This window comes from Hemibagrus wyckioides, linkage group LG26, assembly GCF_019097595.1.
Source record: "Hemibagrus wyckioides isolate EC202008001 linkage group LG26, SWU_Hwy_1.0, whole genome shotgun sequence".
In the NCBI taxonomy this organism is placed as follows: domain Eukaryota; kingdom Metazoa; phylum Chordata; class Actinopteri; order Siluriformes; family Bagridae; genus Hemibagrus; species Hemibagrus wyckioides.
In genome coordinates, this window is record NC_080735.1 from 16855720 (window position 1) to 16878859 (window position 23140).

The following is a 23140-nucleotide window of genomic DNA, read 5'->3' on the forward strand; positions in this document are numbered from 1 at the left end:
ACAACCACACACACACACTGACAATTTAGAACCTAATGTACATGTTTTTGGACCGTAAACCGGAGTTCCCCCACACAGGCACGGGGAGAACATTCAAACTCCACACAGAAAGGCCCCTGCCCTGCCCTGTTCGTTCCCGGGATTCGAACCCTTGCTGTGCCTAAGCCACCGTGCTGCCCCAAATCAAAATCAAATCTCCCTTTATTGTCACATCATCAACAACACAACAAGTGTAGAGGTGAGCGAAATTCTTTAGTGCAACTCCAGACACGGCAGCTGTAAATGTGCAACACTGATAAGTACAGAAATAAATAAATAAAATTATATAAGAGAATATGTAGCATCATTGCAGTAACAATTATACACAGTATAATCAGTAGATATTGCACAGTGGGTCACAGTGGAATGTGCGTAGCAGCATGAATGTCGTGTACATAGGCAGTGTACAGTAAGTTCACGACTGGTGTGTTATACAATGGCCACCTGCCTAATGTTGTCTTGGTCCCCCTTTTGCTGACCCGTCCTGTACTGTGTATTCTGACCCCTTTCTATCAGAACCAGCATTAACTTCTTCAGCAATTTGAGCAACAGTAGCTCGTCTGTTGGATCGGATCACATGGGCCAGCCTTCACTCCCCACGTGCATCAGTGAGCCTTGGGCATCCATGGCCCTGTCTCCAGTTCACCACTGTTCCTTCCTTAGACCCGTTTTGATAGATACTGACCACTGCAGGAGCACCCCACCCCACACAATTCTTTCTTTCTTTCTTTCTTTCTTTCTTTCTTTCTTTCTTTCTTTCTTTCTTTCTTTCTAACTAACTGACTAACTAACAGGTTACTCAGAAACACAAAGAAGGCCAAGAAAACATTTCAAAATACAGAGCACTTAATAATAATAATTATTATTATTTTTTAATAATAAATGTATCCCACCAAAGTAAGTTGGTTACACTTTGGGGGTTTAGCCACATATTTCCATTAATTAATTTAGTACAGAACTAAAGTTAAGTAATTCTGTTAAATAATTTTAATAAAGAGCTTTATTTTTGTGTTTTTTTTCTTTCCTTTCCTTTTATTTCTTTTCTTTTTTTCTTTTCTTTCTATTTTTTCCTTTCATTTTCTTACCTTTTTTTCTTTTATTCTTTCCTTCTCTTTCATTCCTTTCTTTCCTTTTCTTTCTTTCTTTCTTTCTTTCTTTCTTTCTTTCTTTCTTTCTTTCTTTCTTTCTTTCCCTATGAATCATTTGTTTCCCTTCAAACCAAGTTCGAATAAAATTCTGAATCCTCTTACCAAGTAAACACCTAATACACCGCTGTGATATTTATTAGACGTTTCTTTAGACATTATCTTCTATAAACTTTTTTCTTCTTTCTTCCTCAGAGGCCCAGTCATGACTTGTTTTCCTCGCAGCGTGTGGAAACGAGTGCGCGCACTGAGAAGGAGTGCGCGCGTTCACGCGGTAGTTGTGGGGCAGGAAGGAAGATAGCGTGAGGTGGGAAGTTGGGCACAGCTCCGGCTCAGAGGCAGGATTTAGTAGTCCTGTCATGACTGAGTGTTCTCTCCACTTTTACTCCTGAAAGCAGACATGTAGCTGTGTGTGTGGGAGAGAGTGTGTGTGAGAGATAGAGTGTGTGTGTGAGAGAGAGAGTGTGTGTGATCTCTGAATGATCTCTGCTTCATTTGAGATGAATCCTACACTTAAAGGTGAGTCTTTCATTTAGGCAAAAAAATGTCTTTACTAAATGCACCGATTCTTTACTAAATGCAAGAAACTTTTACTGATTGTTTTGCATTAATATAAAATAAGTGCATTGAAAATATTTATCGGAGATTTATTTCTACTTAAAATGTCTCTATTATTATTATTTTAGAGCACACAGAGGATCACATAATGTCCATAATGTATGAGTAAAATGTGTATTTGTTACAGTTGTTTTCACACTATGAGAAAAGGCTGTAAACATGCCTGTAGTCTACTAGCTGGAGTGATTATTATTATTATTAGTAGTAGTAGTAGTAGTAGTAGTAGTAGTAGTAGTAGCATTTAATCAGCCAAACATGCATTTGTTTCTGGATTCAACAGAAAATGCAGACGGAAATAAGCAGTGAATCAAATGATTCAGCAATTCAAATAAAATGAATTAAAATATAATTGAAGACATAATTGAATAGTGTAGAAATCATAAATACTACATCACACCAAAGACAAAACAAGGATTTCTTCAAAGTAAAAGCCTAGGCTTGGAACTCTCATGGATTCTGACAGACAGACGGACAACCGAAGAGGCAATGAGGGATTTTGTTTTGTGCGATTGTGTGTCGCTGGATGATACAAACCTCAGGTGATTTGGATTAGAGGAACCTTTTGACCAGCAGCATAGAGCCAGGATACTAAAGCAGCATTTTATATTAAATGTCTTGAGCACAGAAGGACACCGCAGTCCCAAGATAAAGCCACGAGTCGGTGTAGTTTTAAATATGATCCTAATCTGGTGCACTTTGAGCCATTGAGGACGAGTAAGTAGAGTTTGGCGTCAGAAAGAGTCGTGTTCTTCTGATCTGTAGCGCTGATGTGATCAGAACAGACTGTGAGCATTGTTTTAGGGATGCTCACGGATAAAGCACAGACACTTAAACACGGTAAGCACATCTTTCTTTAGCAGGTGACTCTATGAGATACAATGAGAAAGCAGTGACTGACCTAATAACACTATGTGTATATCCTACTACCATGATAAGCGAACTGGATTGATTTATGATTTATTTGTGGTAAAATCTTTGTCATGCATGTGTTATATGACTTTTACTTTTTACAAACATTTTAATTTCCTAATTCGTTATTTGAGCAAAAAATGCAGAAATGTGTTAGCACCAGTGTGAGAGATTAGAAAGAAAACTGATTAATGGAGAGTAATCTGGGAGCAGGATTCAGACACTGGGGTTAAATAAGCAATAGTGATGATGATGATGATGATGATGATATTCTTATTAATAGTAGGCAATAATAATCATTTCGAAGCTGAGGTCCTTTTGTTGCTTTAAGAAAAACTGTAAAAAGTCTCCTATACTCTTTAACTCTGATGGACCAACAGTGTTTGTCACAATTTGTTTGTTTCTGAAGCGAAGAGAAACGAAGCCAGCTGTTTAATTTCCAAACAAAACCGAACCCATAAACCATGCAGTTAAATTAAATTTCTCAAAGGCTGCATCCCATTTCCCAGACCACACCGGCTACCACCGCACTAAACATCGGCTCAGTATAGCGTTCCCACTGGTCGCTGTGGTTCCTTTCAAATTAGCTGTTATTTTGACGCAGGCCACTTTTTAGTGTGATAGTGCGCTGGCCTTTAGCTGAGGTGTGTAAAGGGTGTGGGGCTGCTCTAACCACAACCAAGCCACGATGAGTGAATTTCCTGGCAGTGTGGGTGCTTGAGGTTAAACACCAGACTCTTTTAATAGCACAGCAGGGGCAGGGCTCAGCATAAAATAGAGAAAAAATTGTATTTTAATCCATTTTTATTTTCAGGTGAGATTGGTTGTTTCAGCTGCAGGAGCAAGGAATCATTGATGCTAAGTCAGTATATTCTCTACAGTATGTACAAGGCCTACTTGCATTTAAAAACATACCATAATAATTCCATAAATCCTTCGGCACTTCTTCTTTAATTTGTTTAGCCCAAATCACTGTTTTTTACTGGAAAATCTGTAACCTCTTAATGCTGATGTCCTGCTGCTCTGCCAGGTTAGACATGAAAGCAGGGAACGGAGATGTTTTATGTTTTTTTCCAGACAGTAGCAGAAAGGTAACAGCCCCGGCAGGGTGCAGGTCTTTTCCCATAACTACACTTCAAACACACAGAGTCAGCAGGCACTTCTATGGAGACGGGAATAAAGAAAATATATGTTGTTGAGCTCACCTGGAGGATATCATGCTGTATACAGTATTACAGAGTTCTGTATCACATTAGCTCAAATCAGCTCAGGTTTTCATTACAGACTTGAAAAGTATTTAAATGTTCCTCAACATCTAACATCTTGTATTGTCTATTACGCGTTTTTATGTGTATGCTTTCATTTAAAATTGTCAGTGAGGTAAATATGTGAAGCTATTTTCATTTTTTGACCAGAGCTTAGCTTCCTTACAGTCCTGATATTAATATAATCTTAAGTATGAGAGTAGATGAAAGTGATAGTGAAAATAGAATGATTTTGAGTCGGACTCACCAAATGAGTATGAAAATAAAACGACAAGAAAATCTCTCATCATAGCCAGTGTTGTTTTACATGATCTATAACATACTAGAAATACTAAACATAACAATAACCTCTCAGTTGTGAATCATTTGGGATAAGTAGCTAGTAGCTTTAATTTGCTGAATTGATTTTGGACTAAAAAACATTAATGTTATAAATGCTAATAGAAATGTAAAAGAAGAATAACAAGATTTGGAAATAAGAGCTCATTTTTTATATCCCTCTATGTTCAAAAGCCACTTCTCATGACTGATAGTTAACACTGAATGATTACTGCTACAATTACAAATTTTTTCAGCATTACAGACATAATCACCAAATTACATGTACATTATCCCTAATCACGGTAGACAAGCTGAGGATTTCATTCCTCATTTTTTGGATTAAATAAAAATCTTCCAGGCAGCACATGAGGTATTTTGTTTCTTTAGATCCACCAATTCAACCACAGAAAAATTTGGAAAAATCCCTATGTTGGATTTCATACAAATGAATATACAAATTATTTTGTAACTACTGGAAAGGTGATATATTACGTATGGGTAAAATCTTTTTAAACAAACACTTTATTATTGATTTGTTTCTGCTCCTGACTAATTGGTTTCGTTATGGAGCTATTATTTAACCAGGAAGCCGACAGGCTGTTTGTTGTTTGTTGTTCTACCACAATTAAAGTGGAAACTGAAACCCACATTCTTTAAGGCTACACGTTTTCATTATGGTTGAATAATGGCATGCTCACTGCAGGGATGAGTAACTGAATGTGGACTGGTGAATCCCTGTGGAGTAAAACACCACACCCTTTGTTGTTCCTTAAAGTGGAACATCTGGCCCTTATATCCTAATAATCATTAAAGAATTTGTCGCTCATTATTTTGTTTTTGAATCACAGATGATGATGTTTTTAAAGGACATTCCTTAATTGCATGTACATGTTGATATATTTGCGTGGTCTTTCTCAACTATAATAAACTCTGAACAAGTATATTTGACTAAACTGGATCATTTATTTTGCAGATTTTAACGTTTACTTCCTAAAGATTCATGGCCACCAGTAAATGATGGTCATTGACTAAGATGATTAACGTGAAGGAGATGACCCTCACTGCATGATTAACTTAAAACAGACGTTGGTTTCAGTATATGGTAAGTGTTTTTAAGGATAATCCATGAAGGTCTGTGGTGTTTACTTAATTGCTTCATGCGTCTGTTGATTATAGTGTCTTGGTTGAGTCAACATCAGCAGTAATCCGTAGTCATTTTCAGGGTGGAGGTGCATGTGCCTACCTGTGTTGTCTTACATTTTACTGTAGCTACAGCTTTAAAACAAGCAGAGGTGTGTTAAAACTTCTGAAATGTAAAAAAAAAATGTTTTTTTTTTCCAGGATAAGATGTGTAGGTGTGTGTTTGTGTGCCTGTGGTTGGCTGTGGTACTGCTCCCTACACTACAAGGTATGGCCCTACATACTGTATAATAATCATTATAATAATAATTCTGATCCACAAGCTGTGGTTTTCATTTCTCATTTTTTGGCATTCCATGGCAGCACTTTAGGTATTAGGTATTGTATTCTGAAGACCCACCAGTTCAACCTCACAGAAATTTAGAAAAATACTTATGTTGGATTTCCTACAAATTAATTTTTTAAAGCTCTCGCTAATGTAAACCTTGCTTACTGTAACGTTAACCTTTCACAACTTTTCCTACAAGTTGGCTTCCTTGAATTCTTGCAACATTGCCATCCTGACATGCCGATTCAACTGTTAAAGTTCTTTTTTAAGTGTTACACACTGGCCTTTAAAGACATTATATTTAAAAGTCTAGACATGGCATTTAATGGACATTACATTTTAAATTGCTGACTATTTGTGCCAATAAAATGCATTTGACATTTTTTGTGTTTTTATGCACAAAACCTCACTCACTGCATACACCATTCATTTTATGAGCTTACTTTTTGCTCAGATTTTTCTGCCTATATGCTATTAAACAGTTCTACTTTAATATCATTAGTAAAGCTGTAATAAAGAAAGGTATAAGTTTAAGAAATCACCTGTGGGTAAATTCATTTCTTTTTATTATTAAGTGCACAAACCTGATTGGCTGATTCCTTTTAATTGGCATATCCTAGATCGAGTGACCGCCCCGGCTAACCTGCAGTCAACACTGGGCCGCCCTGTTACGCTAGGCTGTAATGTGACTCTAGAAGGCGGTGAACTCCTCAAACAGGTTCGCTGGCTGGATTTGCACAACGTAAGTGTCCTTTCTTACCAGCCTGAGAAACGTGAGAGCCTCATCAAGAGAGATGGTGTGGAGCTCCTCGACCAGGAAATGCACACAAGTGCTATTGCCATTGAGAGGACCAAGCCAGGGGATGAAGGGTGCTACACGTGTGTGTTTGACGTGTACCCATCGGGACAACAGCGGGGGAAGACTTGCCTCCTTTTAAATGGTGAGGTGATGCCAATCTTGATTATTCAGCTGTATGACTCTTATCTTAAAATGCTAGCTAAGTTGTAATGATTGACTTCCACACACTTAGAAAAATGATTCTTCCACGGTTCTTTGGACAGTTAAAGATTCTTAGCCTTTTAAACAGGTTCCGCTTTGTAGTTTCTTGGACAAAGAATTTAAGGAACAATCTGAAGAACCCTTTTGAAGAGCATATGACTGGTGAAGCAGATCAAACAATGTTGTGCAATGTTTCTAGTCTTACCTGGCACCAAGTTTTCACGGTTTCCTGAAAACACATGGCATGAGCTTTAATTATCCCTTTGAGGTACCTTGTGATGGTCACAGCAGGAAGTGGAAAGGATTTTGTGTTCTTCTGTTCAGGTCCTGTAGATGAACTTATCTTCCTGTCCCATCATCTAGTGCTACCTGTTTAATCCATGACCAATTATCCAGAGAGGAAAGCACAAAACAGAGGATCATGTAAAAAAAAAAAAAAGAAAAAGCTAGTATATTTTCCATTATGTGAAAATATGGCCAAAAAATGGATGAGTCACCAATGGTAGCAGTAGGCACAACGAAAACAAGCAGGCAGATGGTTACAAACCAGTAACCATCAAAGACCAGTGGTTAAAAACCTCATCAGACATGAGGTTATAGAACACATATATACATTCCTTATTCATAGTATGGTTTACAGGAAGTAAACCTTTTATCTGGCTTATTGTTTTCTCCCCTTGAGGAAACTCTTTCCCTGAGTTCCAGGTAAAACCTATAAGGAAAGCAAGAGCCATTAAGCATCCAATGAACACAGGAGTAGAAACTCAACATTTCCTCTTTTTCTTTCAGCAAAAGCAGAGTCGGTAGGCAACAAGACAGTAGTGAACGGGAGGCACGTGACACTTTCGTGCACTTACGCACTCACCAGAAAGGTCCATCAGATCCTGTGGAGAAAAACGACGGAGCAGGGCGACACTGCCATTGTGGCCTCGTACACCAAGAACGACAAACTGATCGTGGAGCTGCCGTTCCAGGAGCGGGTGAAGCTGAGCCAGACGTTGGGACACAGCCAGTTAACCATAGAACCTGTCCAGATGGAGGATGAGGGGTGTTACACCTGCGATTTCCACACCTACCCTGAGGGCTTGAGGAGCGTCACGGCATGTCTGGCTGTCTATGGTAGGTCTTAAGGACAGACTCCAAGAGAAGCGGCCATGCTGATATAGGCAAAGGATTAATGACAAGGTGGTGTGATGTATCACGTGTTACAGTTGCACTTAATGTTGTGGAATGTGTTTTTCATTTATATCATCTATAACCTCGATATCATCTATAACCTCGATCCTTCACCAGCCCTTGTTTTTATCCCCTTTCTTTTTACTTAATAATAAAAAAAATGCACAAACTCCTGAAGAGTTTCCCTTGGTAGAACAATTTAAGTTAGAGTTGTAGCTCTAACACTGGAGACACCATCCAAATTCACAAAATCTCCTCAAAAGTAACAAAAAGTCCAATTTAAAATGAAAAATTTCATTTTCTAAAAATATTTAGCTTCAGTAAATCAACTTATGAGAAGTTATTTATTTGTTTTTCTCATAATAATGCACCCTGATTGGTCAGTCTGTCAGGTCAAAGCCAGTTCATAGCGTTTCCTTTCTTGTCTTAAATGAAAGAATCCTTGTTGTTTACAAATCTGTGTGAATATATGTGTGTGTGGGTGTGTTTATATACACATGCATGTGTGTCAGAAAGAGAGACAGCGAGTCTGCGCTAGTCTGTGACTTGCTCTCTCCGCTGCAGCTCTCAGGAAAAGGAAGTCATTATGTAACCAAGCCGTCATTTCTAGACAATAAAAAGAGATAAAACAGTGGGTGAGCTACTGGTCACAAATCTTTTTACACTCCGTATTTAGCTTGGCAAGGTCTCTCTTACTAAATTTGTTGGCTCTGAGATTTTGTTCTTTCCCATCATACTATTTCAGTGCTGTTCCCTTCGTGCTGTGGATTTCAACATGTATTACACCTTGGGAACATATGTCCTGTTTTCCTCCTAAATAAAGGAGTGTAGGATATGATAATGATAATGTTAGCGCTAACGTTCCTTGTAATCAGTGTAGAGTACCGCCTTTTTAGAAAAACGAAATGTGAGCAGAAACAAGGATACATAAAGATACATAACAAGGATATATAAAGATTGACCAAACGATAGTTAAATCTGGGAAAATGAGGATTAGCATTACCTGCAAGATTCTCCGAAAGGGAAATTTTCAATTGATGTTTGTTGAAAAGTTAACTAAGTCACGAAATGCAGTAATATTGATTCTGTCTGTGACATAAATCAGCAGAAATTGAAAATCTTTAGGAGATTGCGAGTTCAAATCCCATCTGTGAATTGGTTAATCTCGCTGTGATTGAAAGGAAAGAGAGGACGATCAATCGCAGGCATGTGTGAACTCATGTATGTGGAAGAAGGCAAATAACACTTTCCGCACGGTGTGTTATGCTGCACCACAGCTACAGTAAGGAACTGTAGCCTTCACCCTCTCCAACTGGTAGCTGATAGGGCAGAGGACAGACAGGAGATAAAAGTTTTTTTATTACAATTTCCTGTGAAGCTTAATACTAAGTAATTTTGTGAAACCGAATGCATAAGGTCTTCGTCAATATCTGACAGGATCAGATTCTGGGGTCATGTTTTTCCGTCTGTGCTCTGGTAGGATCCTTGGGATGATTTCAGCCAACAGCACAAATTACACATCCTGGAGAAGAGGAAAAGGATTAATCATTCTGCTTCTTGGCAACGAGGTGTCATTTTATTACAGATCTGTTTTTTTACCTGTTCAGACCACAGAATATCTAGACAGTAGATTCTGCTGTTTGGCTCGAACACTAGCTATTATCCTGATCTGTGCTAGAGCGTGACTGTGAGGGCTGATTTAAAGGCGTTTGCTTTGGACCGAGGCCTATTGCCATTACTGTGTCACTTTTCTCCGGGAAACAGAGGTCCTCTATGTCTCTTCTCTGATAATCTTGGTCCGAACAGTGTAGCTTTTGTCACTGGAGGAAAATCGTGCCTCCAGACAGTGGGTTGGATCACATCCTCTCACACTGTCTCATGTCTTTTCACAACCTGTGTTTTTCATTCCCAAACACCATGCGTCACGCTTCTTTCCTAGTCTGTAATAGATGCGATTTTAATGTTAAGACACAGGGAAGTAGGAATAAAAATGGAAATCTGTCCATAGTATGAAATAATTACTAGTACTGTGGTTACATCTATTTATCTCTTCGACAGATATAGCATAAGAAACCCTCTGAACGTCACCACAACAGCTCAACTAACCTCATGGCCACTTGTGTTGTTTTTCACAGTCCTGCCCAAACCTGAGGTGAGCTACACCACCACGGAGAAAGGAATAATCCAGGCCAACTGCTCAGCCGTGTCTCGTCCTCCTACAGAACTTGTCTGGAATGTGGAGGGCCATAACCTCACGCTGGCGCCCTCCGAGATCTCGTTTTACCCGCAGGGAGACGGCACCACACTGGTGGTCACCACCATACAGTTTCAGTCCAGACTGCTGGACGAGGAGCAAGTGACATGTACGGCGCTCCATCAGGGCCTGGAGTCGAGTGTTTCTGTAGCCCTGAACAAGAGTGAGTCGTATTATTATTACAGTATTATTAGTATTAAATCTTCTCAGTGTAAAGCTTTACATAATAAACCATGTACTATTATAACTGGATTTCTAAAAATACTAGCTTGATTATAATCCACATTAAGTTCTTGATCCTGATTGGTTAGAATTTTCTATAGCAGCAGCTCATTTCTATACTTTTAATGTCATGGTTTCTACAAGGAATTGTTTAATTTTTTTTACATATAGTAGAAGGATGTATAGAAATTACAGGTCATTCTAGAGAACTGTATATTATTAAAAGTCAGCTAAATGAAATGAGGTAAAAGTTTTCTTCCTGTGTGTCCACTGAGCTGTTAACGTATACAGAAATATAAGTATAAAATAATCACCTGCTTTCCTAACACCCAGGTACCTGTTTAGCCTAAAGTGGCTAGAACATGAACACTACACCTCATGGTGGTTATACTGGTAAAGGTGTAATTATCACCCTTAAACATGCTGCAGAAAATAACCTGAGTTCAGAATGTAAATTCAGCAAGAAATAACATTACGTATGTTTTCTAGCCGTATTTCTGCTCAGTCAAACATCTACTGCGTGTCATTTTTGAGTGATTTATTCCCTGTGCTTTTGTGCTGCAGTTGGATTGAAGAAGATCATCATCATCTCGGTCGGACTCGCCGTGCTTGTGCTGCTCATATGCCTGTGTTTGTGCATGAAGAGGCGCTAACAGCTCCGAGTACTCCGAGAGGGTCAGTAGACGTTTTGGGTTAAAACTGTATTTCTTCATCCTAATCCAGACATTTGTTTCAGAGCACTAAGAGCAATAATACAGTTTAGAATCGTTTCTACTTACATTTAATGTTGTTGGATATCTGTAAAACGCTTGTTATAGCAGCTATGAACAGTAGTTCCCTCGCCAGTCTTTACTGAAGTTAATAAAGCAAAAATACACAGCTTTTTATTTGTCGTTACCAAGGAAACCACAATGCGGTTAAAGACTTGCAAGACAAATCCAAAAACACAAGGACAATTCAGACGAACCCGTAAAAGGTAGGTAGTATAGTACCGCAGACTGGACAAGACATCTGTCACTCAAGATGTTAACAGAAAAATAACAAACATATATATTTATCTTGATAAGAAAATAGAATTCATTCAGCGCTACTTTGAGGAAGGACGTTCGTATAGCGTGATTTTGGATATACTGATAGTGTATCATGGCATAAAGATTAGTTTGCGATCTCTAAAAACACACACCTGAAGAACGCAGGTATGTTTGAAAGACCAAACTATTCCAGATTCAAGGATGTAAGGAGCGCTATAAGAGCAGAGCTGCATTCATACACACACCAATCCACTTCCTACTGCTGCAGCCTGCTGTATCCCCTGTATATCCTGAGTGAAGGATCTCTCGTCCAATCAGCAGAAAGAATTCCACTCGTAAACTATACCTATCCGTTCCGGGTTGTCTGAATTGTCCTTGTGTTTTTGGATTTGTTATTTTGTTTTGCACCTCTCAGCCACCGTGGAAAAGTACTGACTGTTACAAAGCCCTGACACTGTTCTCTATACAGGAAAATTATCAGTAAATCTGATACCAGTGAGCTGTTACTATAGAAACGATAACATGTTTGTCTGCGCTACGGTCAGAGCTGCTGTTATATATATATATATATATATATATATATATATATATATATATATATATATCAATCAGCACAGAATTTTATTTTTTTAAACGTATGCCCCTTGTAAAAACTAACATGCAGCCATTGACCAGGGTGGCAGCCATGAAGCAGTTAAACACAGGTCTTCCTTTGAGCTTGTTTTTGAGAAACAGCTCGTGAGACTTTTGACCTGGAACAAGGCAGAGTTTGTTTTTGTGCTGAAAGCTTCTCTCATGTGAACCAGCTACCTTTTAACGAAACCAAGAAATTCGAAGCCTCTGCGGCTTTCACACCAGGATGTTGTTTTTAAGGAGTAAAGACATTTCCTACACGTTTGTCTTTTGACTCAACCATAAATTTGGTATAAAGTTGCTATAAATTTGCTATAACATTTGCCCCACAACTCAACAGCTGGGGGTTGATTTCTGTCTTCTCTGTGTGTGTGTGGAATTTGCATGTTCTTTGGGGTTTCCTCTGGGGTCTCTGGTTTCCTCCCCGAGTCTAAAGACTGATTGGCACCTGAAAGTGTGTGAGTGTGTGTGATGAGCTGGTACCCCGTCCAGTGTGTCCAGAACCTTGTGCCCGGACTTTCTTCAAGACCCTTTGTAGGATAAATGGTACAGAAGATGGATGGATGTAATGGGTGGCTTGATGGGTGGATGGGTGGCTAGATGGATGGCTGGGTGGGTGGATGGATTGGTGGGTGTGTGGCTGGGTGGGTGGATGAGTGGGTGGATGAGTGGATTTATTGGATAGGTAGGTGGATGGGTGGATGGATGAGTGGGTGGATGGGTGGGATGGGTGGATGAGTGGGTGCATGAGTGGATTTATTGGTTGGATGGGTGGGTGGGTGGATGGATGGATGGATGGATGGATAGGTGGATGGATTGGTGGGTGTGTGGCTGGGTGGGTGGATGAGTGGGTGGATGAGTGGATTTATTGGATAGGTAGGTGGATGGGTGGATGGATGAGTGGGTGGATGGGTGGGATGGGTGGATGAGTGGGTGCATGAGTGGATTTATTGGATGGATGGGTGGGTGGATGGATGGATGGATAGGTGGATGGATGGGATTCTAGTTTTAGTTCTCAGTAAAGAACCGATTCTGGACTTTTCACTATTTTGCAAGAAGAGATAACGTTATTGAGAAGACAGCAAGAAGTTCAAAAGTCTTGCTCAATTATTTATTTTTATAATCAATTCTCAAACCCTGACCGTCTCCCTCTGATTAACGGTCCACAGGTCAGTTATCCAGTGAGACATTTCTCTTTGCCGAATCTTTGTTGAAAATCTTCCAATATCCTCACTGAGTGAATTTTAAGTTCTACACCATTTAAAGCCTTAACATTTAGGGTAAAGTTTAGAGTTTCTAGATGTCACAGAGCTAAAAACAACGCTTCCTCAAATGACACTCAGTAAACCGGTCTCACTTTCTTGCTCTAAACCTGTCTTAGCGTTTTAATTAGTCTCACTCACTTTAAACCTGCCTCACTCTCTAAACCCGTCTTACTCTCTCGCTCTAAACCAGTCTCACTCTCTCACTCTAAACCAGTCTCACTCTCTCACTCTAAACCAGTCCCACTCTCTCTAAATCTGTCTCAGCCCCTAAACCAGTCTTACACACTTTTTCAATACCTGTTGTATCTCTCTAAACCTGTCTCATTCTCTCTAAATCTGTCTTACTCACACCCTTATTCAAAACCTGTCTCACTCTCTCTAAACCTGTCTCACTCTCTCTAAACATGTCTTACTCACACACTTATTCAAAACCAGTCTCACTCCCTTGCTTTAAACCTGTCTCTCTCTCTCTGCTTCTTTCTGACTATCACTCACTCACTTTAAACCCCTCTCTCTCTCTCTCTCTCTCTCTCTCTCTTTCCCTCACCATGCCTCTTTCTCACTATGTAACACTCACTCACTTATTCAAAAGCTCTCTTTCTCACTCACTTATTTAAAAGTTGTCTTTCTCACTGACTTATTCAAAACATTTCTCTCTCTCTAAACCTGCCTTACTCTCTCTCTCTCTCTTTCTCTCACTCTCTCTCTCTCTTTCTCTCACTCTCCCTCTCTCACCCCGCCTCTTTCTCACCATGTATCACTTACTCAGTTTGAACCTCTCTCTTTCTCTCACTCTCTCTCTCTCTTTCTCTCACTCTCCCTCTCTCACCCCGCCTCTTTCTCACCATGTATCACTTACTCAGTTTGAACCTCTCTCTCTCTCTCTCTCTTTAAACCTGCAACCCTAATCCACCAAAGCTCTTACTGAATAAACATCCATTTCTATTCAACCATTTTTCCCCATTTGAAAATATGAAATGGTGATATGAAGATTATATGATACGATTAGAGAGAAACACTCCAACTGAGCCAGCTTTAGCAGCCACAATTACAGCATGGAGCAGAAAATGCAGCAGTGAAGCTTTCTGACAGCCGAAAATGCACAAAGCGATTCTTTTTATCTTTTAATCACGGAAAAATAATAATTAAAAAAATTAGCTCTTTGTTACTTATCCATTGTAATACTATAGTCAAGTATTTTTTAATAGTCAACTATAATTTTTTTTTTATATATATATATATATATATATATATATATATATATATATATATATATATATATATATATATATATATATATATTATTATATTTAAATATATAATTTATTTAATTTATTGGATTTTTTTGTAATTATTTTGTGTCAGGTTTACATTTTTCAACGTAATTCTGAAATTCCCACAGAAGTGATCTTTGTGAAGTTTTAGAAAACACACACACCCAAACACACACACACACACACAGTATTCGAGCAGTGTAAAATTGTGTGCATGGCAGAGAGGAAATGAACGGCAGACAGGTTTCCTTTTGAAGTTATGTCTTTGCATGGCTCGATTTTTTTTTGGTCGCCCCACAGGAAATGAAGTGTTACTGTCTCTTACAAGAAGTCTTCCCATCCTCATGACTGCCTTTCTCTGACCTGGCTGGCTTTGATTAAAAGGAAATTCCTGTTTGAAGAGAGTTCTTTTTAGATATTATTGTTTAGGGTGTGAATATGACGAGAGACAGGGGATAATAAAACACGAGCACCGTGACTCCTTTATGTTTATAGACTAAAATCCGTGGCATATTTCGTTATAAAAGCGGGCCTTGTGTCAGTGTCTGCACAATTCTGGCTCTTAAAACAATCGACTTCAGAGGAAAAGAAGAGGAAAACATGGCACAAGTGATTAACAACCTAAATAAACCTCCAGATTCGGGTGTGTTTGATATTTATCAGAACTGGCCACATTTTACTGCGGTCCAGTGTTTTTGTTTAATCTCAGCATGACACTTTTTTTTAATGAGAGACAGGAAGAAGGTGAAACTGAAATAACATGAGTCAGATTCTGTTGCTGTGGTTATCTTGATTTCTGAGCGCTGATCCATTTCCATTATATTTTATATCAGTTCTTTAGACCATAAGGTGACGTAAACGTGAGGCAGGACACGGTTCAAGCTTAAAGCTGGATCGTTGATGCAAATGAATCTCTCAGGAAAAATGGACAAGAGTAAAAATTTGAGCGAGTTTGATGAAGGGAACAAATTGTGATGGCTAGACCAGAACATCTCCAAAACTGCAGCTCTTGTGGGGTGTTCCCGGTCTGCAGTGGTCAGTATCTATCAAAAGTGTTCCAAGGAAGGAACAGTGGTGAACCGGCGACAGGGTCATGGACAGCCAAGGCTCACAGATGCACGTGGTGAGCGAAGGCTGGCCCGTGTGATCCGATCCAACAGACGAGCTACTGTTGCTCAAATTGCTGAAGAAGTTAATGCTGGTTCTGATAGAAAGGTGTCAAAATACACAGTGCAGGACGGGTCAGGGCTGTTTTGGAAGCAAAAGGGGGACCAACACAGTATTAGGCAGGTGGTCATAAAGTTATGCCTGGTTGGTGCATGTATCTATCTATCTATCTATCTATCTATATATAGATAGATAGATAGATAGATAGATAGATAGATAGATAGATAGATAGATAGATAGATAGATAGATAGATAGATAGATAGATATGTATGTATATTTTTATGTATTGCTCATTTCTAAAAAAAATCGCATGCCATATTTTAGTTAGACTGCATTAAGGAAACACCTGAACAACAATACAGATGATACAATCTGAAACTTCTTCCTCTTGTGGCTCCTCGCTTAATATACACCGCAAGGCTTATAAACCACAGTCACCTACTTTATATGACTGTTTGTCTGAGAGAGAGAGAGAGAGAGAGAGAGAGAGAGAGAGCGAGAGAGAGAAAGAGAGAAAGGGGGGCGTTTTAAATATAGGTTGGCAGCAAAGAAAATGGTCATTTACTAGGAATTTGACATCGGGTTTTTCAGACGTCTGCAAAGGCTGTTTTTTTGAGGCTGAGGGTGATGGTAACAGAAGCCCCTTCACTTCCTGTGTGACTTTTTTTTTTTTTTTACGATAAGGTCACACTTCTCTCAGAGTCCATCTCGATAGTGTGGCCCCCGGGAAAACCCTTCAAGATGAATGGATTTGGTCATACACACCCTCATCATCACAGGCCACAAACTCACACACACAATCTCACACATTCACACACACACAATCTCACACAATCTCACACATTCACACACACACACACACAATCTCACACATTCACACCACACACAATCTCTCTCACTCACACACACACATTCACACACACTACGGACAATTTAGAGATGACAGTCAGGCTAACACTTGGGTTTTTTGACTGGGGGAGGAAACTGGAGAACCCAGAGGAAACCCCCGAAGCATGGGAAGAACATGCAAACTAGACACACTCACTCAAACATGCACACACACATACACAGATAAATGTGGGACTCAAACCCCCAACCCGAAGATACAAAGCAAAAAACAAACCTCTAAGCTCTAAGCCATCCTGCCCCAGTTTCCAAAATTTACAACAAAGAAGCGTTTGGTTTTAATGAACACACCACCTTCTAAATACAGACATAATGACATCCTTCTGGTAGCGAACCGAGTGCGACAGCCGAAATGTCCAAGGTCCCGATGTCCTCATAGTCGTAGAATGAGTTTTAATGCTGTAGTTAATTCAGTGTTTTACTAAAACTACTTATTCATACACGGAGAAGTGTTTCCTTTCATTACATCTGAACTCTTTTCTTCTATGTCTGTACACTGTAAAGGTGTCTTATTTGTGCATATACTACAAGAACCACAGGAAATCACACTTAGCTAGTGAGGTTGTAGATGTCTTCAGGAAGACTGGCTGGTTTTACCTTTTAACTGAGAGAGTTTGCAGGCGGAGAGCTAAGGCTAAGGCCACGTTATGAAGCAGCGTAAAAATAAATCATTTGTGTTTTTTAAAAAGAAAGAAATCTTAAAAAACAAGTATATGTTTGGTTAAAATATATTTGTAGGATCTGATTGGTTTTCTTGCACCACCATATAATAATAACAATTAGGAATAAATACAGAAAAAAAAAAAATAGATGTTTTTTGGGGGAATTTTTTGACATTTCTGGGTTTCAAATCTGTAGAAACTGAGATCAGACATTGGAAACCGATGAGAACGTTGTTAGGAAGACCGCAAGGACTCACTGCTAGGGTTAGAAAAAGTGCTAATCTTGTCATTGTGTCATCAAAAATACACTGGTGTTTGGGAAATGGACATTTTCAATCAGTGTAAAGTAATGAATGATGTTCAGGCTGTGAGTCTGATCTAAAACGAGTCTGTCGGCTTTCAGTGTGTTTTAGACGTGTGTTTTTCCCTCTGTTGGAGAACCTTAAACAGAATTTTACTGGGTGAAGATGACATTTGAGCTGCTTTTTAGATGAACAAGCACTTGGAGAGCATCTCAGAGAGCAGAAACGGGGTTGAGATCAACGTTTACCTTGAAGATTTGTGTGAAAAAGAAAACAACCTTTATGGGGGTTTTTTTTGGAGCTTTTCTATGAATATATCACCCCTAGTAGGCTAGCTAAAGTATTCAAGCTAGTTCTTAAAGCTCTTAGTGTCTACTTTCATATCATCTTCATATTAACCTCCACTGTGGAGTGAGACACTCAGTCAACAAACATGGACACAAGAAACACAGGAGCAAACTCCATTTTGATCCAACATCATTGTCATAAAAACTGTGATTCTGGCTTGCTTTGCTTTCCACGTCTAACACCATCATCGTTTTCTTCTCTTTTTCAGCATTTAGACCGAGATGAAACCTGCTGCTATGACTGGAGAAACCTAGAGTCTATATATAGTGTGTTTTATGAATGTACTAATGAGCGTGTGATTTTTTCTACGGCATTTAAATGGTAATTTTAAACTAAAATGCTATCACTGGAAATGAAATCTGTTTTGTTGTAATGTATTTTATTTTTTTTTACTAGATTTCATTATGAATTTTATTATACTAAACATTAATTAACATTTTTAATGGTGGTTTTATTTTTATTTTTTATTTTTTTTAAATGACAAGAAATCTATTTTATGAATGATTTTTTCTCTATTATTATTATTATTATTATTATTATTATTATTATTATTATTATTATTATTATTATTATTATTAAATGTTGTAAATAGTCTATGAGAAGCATTATGCTCCCTGCTCATATGTCTCCACTAGAGGGAAGTGTACTCGTGTCTGTTTTTCTACGCTTTCATACATGAACACAAGAGGGTTTGATCGTATATATATATATTTTTTTGCATACAAATTTATATTTTTTGCATCTAAATAATGTTAATATTGCTCAAATAACCCTACCGTGTCCCTATTGTGACTCTGATACTGTACGTTTCTGGTTAAAACTGTTACTTATATTTTTTCAGCTTGGCATTTTAAAGATTACTTGGCTAAAGCTGAAAGTGAAAAATGAACTAAAAGAAAAAAGAAGGTCTGTGTGAACTTGTCTATGAAACAAACAGAAAAGACAAACCGAAAGCAGTTGTTTGAGTTCTAGTTAAAGGCCATGAATAGTTACAGAACCGTGAGCATTTTAAAGAACTCTTCATTATATTCTCTATCTCTGTTATTATTACTACGGTTCATGGTCTTGGGGAAAGCTCTAAAACGTTGCACAGATGTGGATAAAATGTTACAGTGTGGCCGTGGAAACCCTCATCAGTGCTGTTTAATGTCATTTTATATAACATACAGACTACATAAAGTATTGAAAGTCTGTAAATAAAACTTTTTTGCTGTTTAAGGACAAATAATCAGCTTCGGTGTAGAGGGATGTGACCATAAATAAAGCTAATATACTGTTTCCGCTACAAAGTCCCCCAATAACGTCACGTCCCTTTTTATATCACAGCGATTTGGCCATGATTACAATGAAATAGATTTATTAGAGAAGCACATTTCATGTGTTTGAACTGTTATTTTTATAGTTCTAGTTTTTTTTTTTCTCTCTCTCTCTCTCTCTCTCTCTCTCGTAAGCTTGGCATGTTACATTCTACTACAAAATGGATGGAAAAGGGGTCTTAAAGTGGAAAATTTTAAGTTTTCTCTCTGTTACAAAGTCCTACACTGGAGTCTATGTTCATAGATTTTATAAAAAATGTCTCAGAGTTTCACAGATTAGCAATAGATATGTTATATTTGTTAAATATTAGCACATCTTTTTTTTTTATTCTTATTCTTTATTATATTATATGTTACTATAGAAATGATGGCGTATTAGACAGACCTTCTGACCCATCACAGATGAAGAATTAGACAGCACTGTGGTAACGATGAATACACGGTCATTAACGAGACACCACAATGAATAAAATGTGCTTCTACATGTCTGTTGAAAATCTCTAAGGTACTAACAATCTATAATCCACTACTGTTTTCATCACTGAAGCTTGTTTGTGTGATAATGCAGTTAGTGTAACTTAAAATGAAACTGAACATTGATATGAAAGTTTCTCAATTGTCGGAGGAAATGAAACAGCCCGATTCTCTGGTTTAATCACTTTACTGTGGAATATGGAAGCAGAAATGAATGTGTTCGAATGTTTGGGATCAGGAGGAAATGATGCGCGTCACATCACCTGTTGATGAGCGGAGCCCGGTTACTGCAGTGAAGTTTATACAGCTTTGTAAAAGGAGCATCTGAACTTATGATGCTACCAGAGGACAGGAACAAACAAACAGCTGCAGTGCAAAACATATTTAACCCCTTGAAGGTTTCTTGTGTTACAGCCTGAAACTGAGAAGAGCTTTTCATACCAAGTTAAACACCGTGTCATACCCCGGGTAGAAGAACAATGTGTACTTTAGAAGCAGGGTTATGAAGCACAGCTATTTACCCCAGGGTTATGAAAGTGTGCCCTTAATCAGGTTCAGCTTGGCTTTTACAGCGTTATCTCCAAATCGCAGTGCCATTGTAAAACGATGTGCTGTTAGAATTGTTCAGCATGTTCACTCTCCTGTCATTTCGAGACTGGACTACTGAAACTCTCTCCTGGCTGATCAACTTCTGAAAACTTCAAAACACTGACGCTTGCCTACAAAGCCAAGAATGGACCAGCACCCTCTTACCTCAAAGCTCTTATTACTCCTCACACTGCACTTCGCTCCCTCAGATCCTCCAGCACTGCTCGACTGGTCCCACCATCTCTCAGGGTAAGAGGTATGTCTACATCTAGACTCTTCTCTGTTCTGGCACCGAGGTGGTGGAATGAACTTCCTCTAGATGACCGAACAGCCGAGTCACTGACCGTCTTCACACGCCGGGTGAAGACCTACCTCTTCCTGAAACACTTAAACTAACGTTTATCCAGTTTGATTATGGATTGTTGTATGTTGTTTAAAAACACAGGCTAATGGTAACCTATATTTGTGACCAATTGAACCAGTGTTAATGTATTCACTGATAGAGACTTCAAAGCCCTTATGTACGTCGCTCTGAGCGTCTGCCAAATGCCAGAAAGGTAAATGTAGAATGTTACATCTAGTTGCTTAGCAACAGAGACCCAATCAGAACCCGAACAGCGCTTCAGCCTCGTATCAGGTGAAAACCAGAACGGCTCGGCAGATGGAGTCAGAGGCAAAACGCTGAACATTACAGAAGTGCGAATCGTAGCGTGGGAGAAATACGTGACGCTGAAAATTAGCAGAAGTTGAATTTCGTAAGGACAGCTAGACAATTACACAACAAACTTCAACAATCAACTTCACAACAAAAGTCAACAATACCGGCTGATGTGAAAGCGCGAGACGGGCCGCTGTTTAAAGTGGTAATGCGCTGTATTTATCCAGTCACGGTTGTTGATGGCGCAAGTGTGCTAATAAGAAGAAAGCCAGTCTTTCTTTCTCTCCTAGTGGAGAAAGAAAGACTATCTCTTTTTTCTAACCTTCAAATAACTCATTTTTATCAGCCTGGAAATGAATATATGTGGAAAGATCAATGTCTAAAAACATCCAAAAATCTAAAAATAATAAGAATCATGAAGGTAATGATGAATGTTGAATAAAGCTCAGTAGCCAAAAAGAAAAACCCCAACAATCTTTATTCTATCTTCAATCTTTATTATAGCTTATTATCAATAAAGCAGGATAAGAGTAAGTCCAAAATTAGTCCAAAACTGATGAAGTCACATGAATGTAGCTGGGAAAAGAGCTAACCCCTGCAGAGAAAACCCAGAAGCTAGCAAAGTTAGCTAGATACTTGGGGAAAGTTATTGATTTTATTTTTTTATTTTTTTATTTTTTTTTCTTTTAAGGAATTTTAGATGTATAACTGTATTATATGCCATTAATAACTTTTATTAGCCAAGATGTAAAAATAAAAATTAACATTTTGTTTAAAAAGAAAATACAGTGGTTGATGAAGATTTGTAATTTTTTTGGAAATTACAAAATGGCTGCTCCACAATCGCCGAAGTCCATCACAATTACCGTAAACGCCGGCAAATTTCCCGGGTCGAACCCATGTGACGCCACTTCAGGTAATTACTAAAACCAAGCACGAGGATTTACGTCAGGTGTGTTAACGTTTGAGGTTAAGTGTGAAACTGCAGAGTGGTAGACCAGAAGGGACTGATGGAGCAAGGATAGCTTGTACAAGCTGTCAGTCAACACTTGTGCATGCACTGCACTCATGCTGCTAAAACCCACAAATCATACATCCCCTTTCGCAGCATCCTCTAACATGCTTCTTAACAGCCAAAGACGGATACGGCGCTTAGGTGAAAGAGACACTCACAGACTCACAGAATCAACATAAAGCAGATCTGAAAGCAGTGTACTGAACCGGCTCACTGAACTGAAAGTATAGTGTGATAACGCCCCCCCCCCAAAAAAAATCCTTAATTTTCTTGATGATTTCACTAGGATTCTGTGTTTCTTAAAAACGGTCTCAGATTAAAGCTATTCAATCGATGTTGATCTTCGTCAACAAGAATGACTGAGTAAATCCGCCCTACTTACTGACTCCACCCTTCTCAAATGTGCTAATTATAGCACCACAAACTCACTTAGGTAACACGCTACATAACAGCAAGAAGGTAATTGAGCCAAAAAATAAATAAATAAGTAAATAAATAAATAAATAATAAAAAAAAAAAACACTAGCAGACCACAACTGCTTGAAATTGTGTTTGTTTATTTATTTATTTATTTATTAAAAAGCTGTGTTTTTAAAATGTGGATATATTTGATTAATGTTTAAAAAATATATGTATTTTAGAATTTTAAATTGCATGAGAATTCCTAAGAATGCCACTTTTGCTGTGAAACCCAGTTACAGAACCTGTTTAGATTTCTAATGAAAAATTATACATCATTATCACCTAATTAATCTTTTTCTATTTCAGTGCATTTTAAAAAAAACACCTTTAAGAAGCTCTATCGGGCCGGGCCGGGCCGGGCCGGGCCGGGCCAAACCCACACCCCTCACTCTTTGTATGAATGTTGTATGATTTTTAAAACTCAGAAACGAAAGTGTGAGGTGTAGCAACTTGTATTTAGCAGAAGTGAAAATTTCCACTCATCCTTTTATACACTCCAAGTGAAACTGCTGTTGCTGCTTTGCCAAAAAAAAAACCTAAACACATGCACCGATGCACCGATCTCAAAGGTTTTGCCTTTCCTGGTTTCTATTTTATTGTTCGTCTTATAAACAATTTTGT

The 23140-nt window shown here is 38.5% G+C and overlaps 1 protein-coding gene across 1 annotated transcript; it reads left to right on the forward strand.

Annotated features, from left to right (window-relative positions):
• The first annotated feature begins 1505 nt into the window (after positions 1-1505).
• On the forward strand, positions 1506-21675 carry zgc:172122 (uncharacterized protein LOC571844 homolog). The gene is made up of 8 exons (XM_058381209.1): positions 1506-1703; positions 5271-5399; positions 5639-5705; positions 6386-6706; positions 7555-7884; positions 10077-10358; positions 10982-11092; positions 18215-21675. Exons 2-7 carry the CDS (start codon positions 5397-5399, stop codon positions 11068-11070), a joined length of 1092 nt encoding a protein of 363 aa, XP_058237192.1. The 5' UTR covers positions 1506-1703; positions 5271-5396; the 3' UTR covers positions 11071-11092; positions 18215-21675.
• The last annotated feature ends 1465 nt before the right edge of the window (positions 21676-23140 follow it).